The sequence below is a fragment of the Antrostomus carolinensis genome, unplaced genomic scaffold (assembly GCF_000700745.2).
Source record: "Antrostomus carolinensis isolate BGI_N321 unplaced genomic scaffold, ASM70074v2 Scaffold13917, whole genome shotgun sequence".
Taxonomy (NCBI): domain Eukaryota; kingdom Metazoa; phylum Chordata; class Aves; order Caprimulgiformes; family Caprimulgidae; genus Antrostomus; species Antrostomus carolinensis.
This window is the reverse complement of record NW_010326697.1, coordinates 1-2,941: the sequence shown is the minus strand read 5'-3', so window position 1 is coordinate 2,941 and position 2,941 is coordinate 1. Positions and strand designations below refer to the sequence as shown.

Genomic DNA, 2,941 nt, shown 5'->3' with positions numbered 1-2,941 from the left:
GTTGCCCTGACCCAAGTGCAGGACCTTGCCCTTGGAATGGGACATCTCCCCATTTATCAGCATTTGCTTGCACACCTTTGCAGAAAACTCTCCTGTGGTGGAGCTCATCCAAGCAGGCAGGTTGGTGCAGCTCTTACTGTGACCTTCTTGGTGTCACTTGTGCAGCCTGGCACTGAAACATCTCCTGGAGCAGTTCCCATCTGGCCTGATCAAGCCTTTGTTGTTCTTACATGCCAGCTTCAGGTCACAACACGGAGCTGAGTCCTTATCCTCACAAGGACAGGGACATTCCCAGTGGGAAACCCTTCTCTGCCCCAACCCTGGCTCTGTCCCCCATCTGTGCTGGCTTCACGTGCTCTTCCATCCAGCTGCACAACCCTCACAGACTCTTTCCTTGCAGCTGCACTGATGAAGACATCCAGATGCGCTTGGTGACGAGGTTTGTGAACGAAGCAGCCCTGTGCCTGCAGGAAGGGATCCTCAGCAACCCCGTGGAGGGAGATATTGGTGCTGTGTTCGGCTTGGGCTTCCCACCATGCCTTGGAGGTGAGCAGGTTCAGCTGGGGTTTGGGCTGGGATGCATGGCTTGGCTGAAAAGCTTCATAGTGGGCTTGCCTGGTGGTCTCTGGCCACCAGAGGAGAGTCAGCTCTTAAGACCAGGTTAGAGCTCCAGTCTGACAAGCCTGAGTGTCCTTCTCCCACGTAAAGCCTGAGACAGAGATGTTGCTCCAGCATTCCCACCCCAGGAGAGGTGGTAGTGAGCCTGAGAGCTGCTATGAGAGGTTTCTACCAGGACCCAGTGGAGTTCCTCTGCTGGTAGAGCTGTTTTACAGAGCTGTGGCTGCTGAGGATCAAGGGCCTCTAGAACCCATGTCCCTCAGCACTGTGTCTACACGACTCTTCACTCCCTCCAGAGATGGGGACTCCACCACTGCCCTGGGCAACCCCTTCCAATGCCTCAGAACCCTTTCAGCAAAGAAATTCTTCCTCACATCCCATCTCAACTGCCCTGGCCACAACTGGAGCCCATTTCCTCTTGTCCTGTCCCTTGGGCCTTGGTTGAACAGACCCACCCCCACCTCTCTCCACCCTTTCAGGGAGTTAATCCCTGTTTTTTGTGCAGCTGCAGGTGTCTTGCAGCACTTCTGGAAACCTGGTCTTGTGCTGCCAACAGAGTTAAGAAATGGTGCCCAAGGATGCACCGTTCCCCCCATGCCTGCACACAGCACAGGTGAAGCTGAGCTGATACCCTCAGCCATGGTGCTTTTCAAGCCAAGGTGCAGCCAAAATCATGGGCAAAGTTCTCCTGGACCCATCTGTAACCTGGCTGGGCAGTGGAGGAAGCATGAGCTGAGGTTTGGGTCACAACTGAAGGATACTAAGGGCTCTTGGGCATGAGGTGGTGGTTCTGCTGCCTGGTCCCTCCTGGAGACAAGCTCAGCCTAAGGGAACAGTCCCAGTTGTCTGTGTCCCATCTTGTCCCTAGAAATCTGGTCTGGTGGGCAGGCAGGGAGCAAGGTCTTGCCTTGTGCTGCTGAGAGGCTGGAGATCTTTTGAGGTCCCTTCCAATCCCTAATATTCTGTGATTCTGTGATCTCTCTTGAAGAAGGACTTGAAGATTGGCTGAATCTAGTGCTCTCACCTCCCAGGAACCTTGGTGCCTCTCACTTCCTTGTCACAGATGTGTCCCCTTGTCCCCTGCAGGTCCCTTCAGGTTCGCAGACTCCTATGGAGCCAAGCAGATGGTGGACAAGCTGCGGAAGTACGAAGCCATCTACGGCAGCCAGTTCACACCCTGCCAGCTGCTGCTGGACCATGCCAACAGCCCAGGCAAGAAATTCCACCAGTGAACGTGGCCTGACACCGTCCACCCGTGACACCCCCGAGAGCTCGAGCCACCGGCTCTCCAGCGACACCCCATTCTCTAGGTTAATCTGCAAAGTACCCGAGGGAGGCAGGGAAGGAAGGAAGGAGGGGGACAGCAGATTGCCACGTGGCTTGTAGTCATTTCAAGTGCCTTATCAGCTACGGAGCGTTGGGCATATCCATCCTGTGCCAGTCTGGGCCTGGGAGAGAGAATTTCTTACTGGGAGAGAGAATTTCCTCTGTGTTCCTCTTCATGCTGTGACCTCCAGAGCTCCTGGTTTGGCAAACAGCACCCAGCTGGCCCCAAGGCTTTAACTTTTCCATCAACCTCCACCAAAATAAATCCCCATCTCCTGGGTTTGGACTCCACCATGCCTGCTTCTCCTCCCGTCTCGCTGGGGCAGCAACCTCTGGGCACCGAGGAAAGGAACCGCTCGAGTCGGAAATAAAGCGTTCAGGCAATCTTCTGGGGTCCTCTCCCTGCTTTGCTGGGACCCACAGAGGGGCTGCTGGTGGTTGTGGGAGGGGGGGGAAAGGGGCCAGTGGAGAACAAAGAGCCACTCTGTCACCTCTGCCATCAGTCTGGGGCTGTGAGGAGCCTCTGGCTCCTTTGTCTGGCCCCGAGCGCCGCCGCCGCCCACCCCGCCGGGGTGATGCTGGCAGATGGACCCGCCTGTAATTGCAGATCAAGCAGCCAAAGGCCAGAAGGGTCCCCCGTGGGGACAGCTCGGTTGTAACTAAAAGGCTTTAAATCTCTGTCCACCTGCCAGTGATTGCAGAGCTGGCCTGGCCTCCACCTCCCGCCTCTCCAGCCCTTTTCCTGCGCCCTGGCAGGGATTGGGCCGGGAGCCTGGGTGTTGCTGCTCTGCTCACGTCATGTCTGTGCTTGTGTTTCAAAGCTACCAGGACAAAGTCAGGCTGAGACATCGTCTCATCCCGTGTCTGCTGCCTGCTGGGGAGGTACCTGTGGAGCTGGTTCTCAGCCTTCAGTGCTCCCCATGGTGATGCCATGTCCACCAGACCTGGAATCACAGAGTCATTAATGTTGGAAAAGCCCTTGAAGCTCATGGAGTCC

At 56.1% G+C, this 2,941-nt stretch overlaps 1 protein-coding gene across 1 annotated transcript; it reads left to right on the top strand.

The window, feature by feature from the left end:
* Positions 1-406: 406 nt before the first annotated feature.
* LOC104527853 (trifunctional enzyme subunit alpha, mitochondrial-like) lies at positions 407-2,071 on the top strand. The gene is made up of 2 exons (XM_010171673.2): positions 407-546; positions 1,705-2,071. Exons 1-2 carry the CDS (start codon positions 423-425, stop codon positions 1,848-1,850), a joined length of 270 nt encoding a protein of 89 aa, XP_010169975.2. The 5' UTR covers positions 407-422; the 3' UTR covers positions 1,851-2,071.
* The last annotated feature ends 870 nt before the right edge of the window (positions 2,072-2,941 follow it).

What these genes read in the sequence shown, in the direction of transcription:
- LOC104527853 (XM_010171673.2), top strand. Translation starts at nt 423, where the DNA reads ATGCGCTTGGTGACGAGGTTTGTGAACGAAGCAGCCCTGTGCCTGCAG. An exon ending in CTTCCCACCATGCCTTGGAG is followed by an intron (nt 547 to 1,704) that starts GTGAGCAGGTTC and finishes TGTCCCCTGCAG; the next exon opens with GTCCCTTCAGGTTCGCAGAC.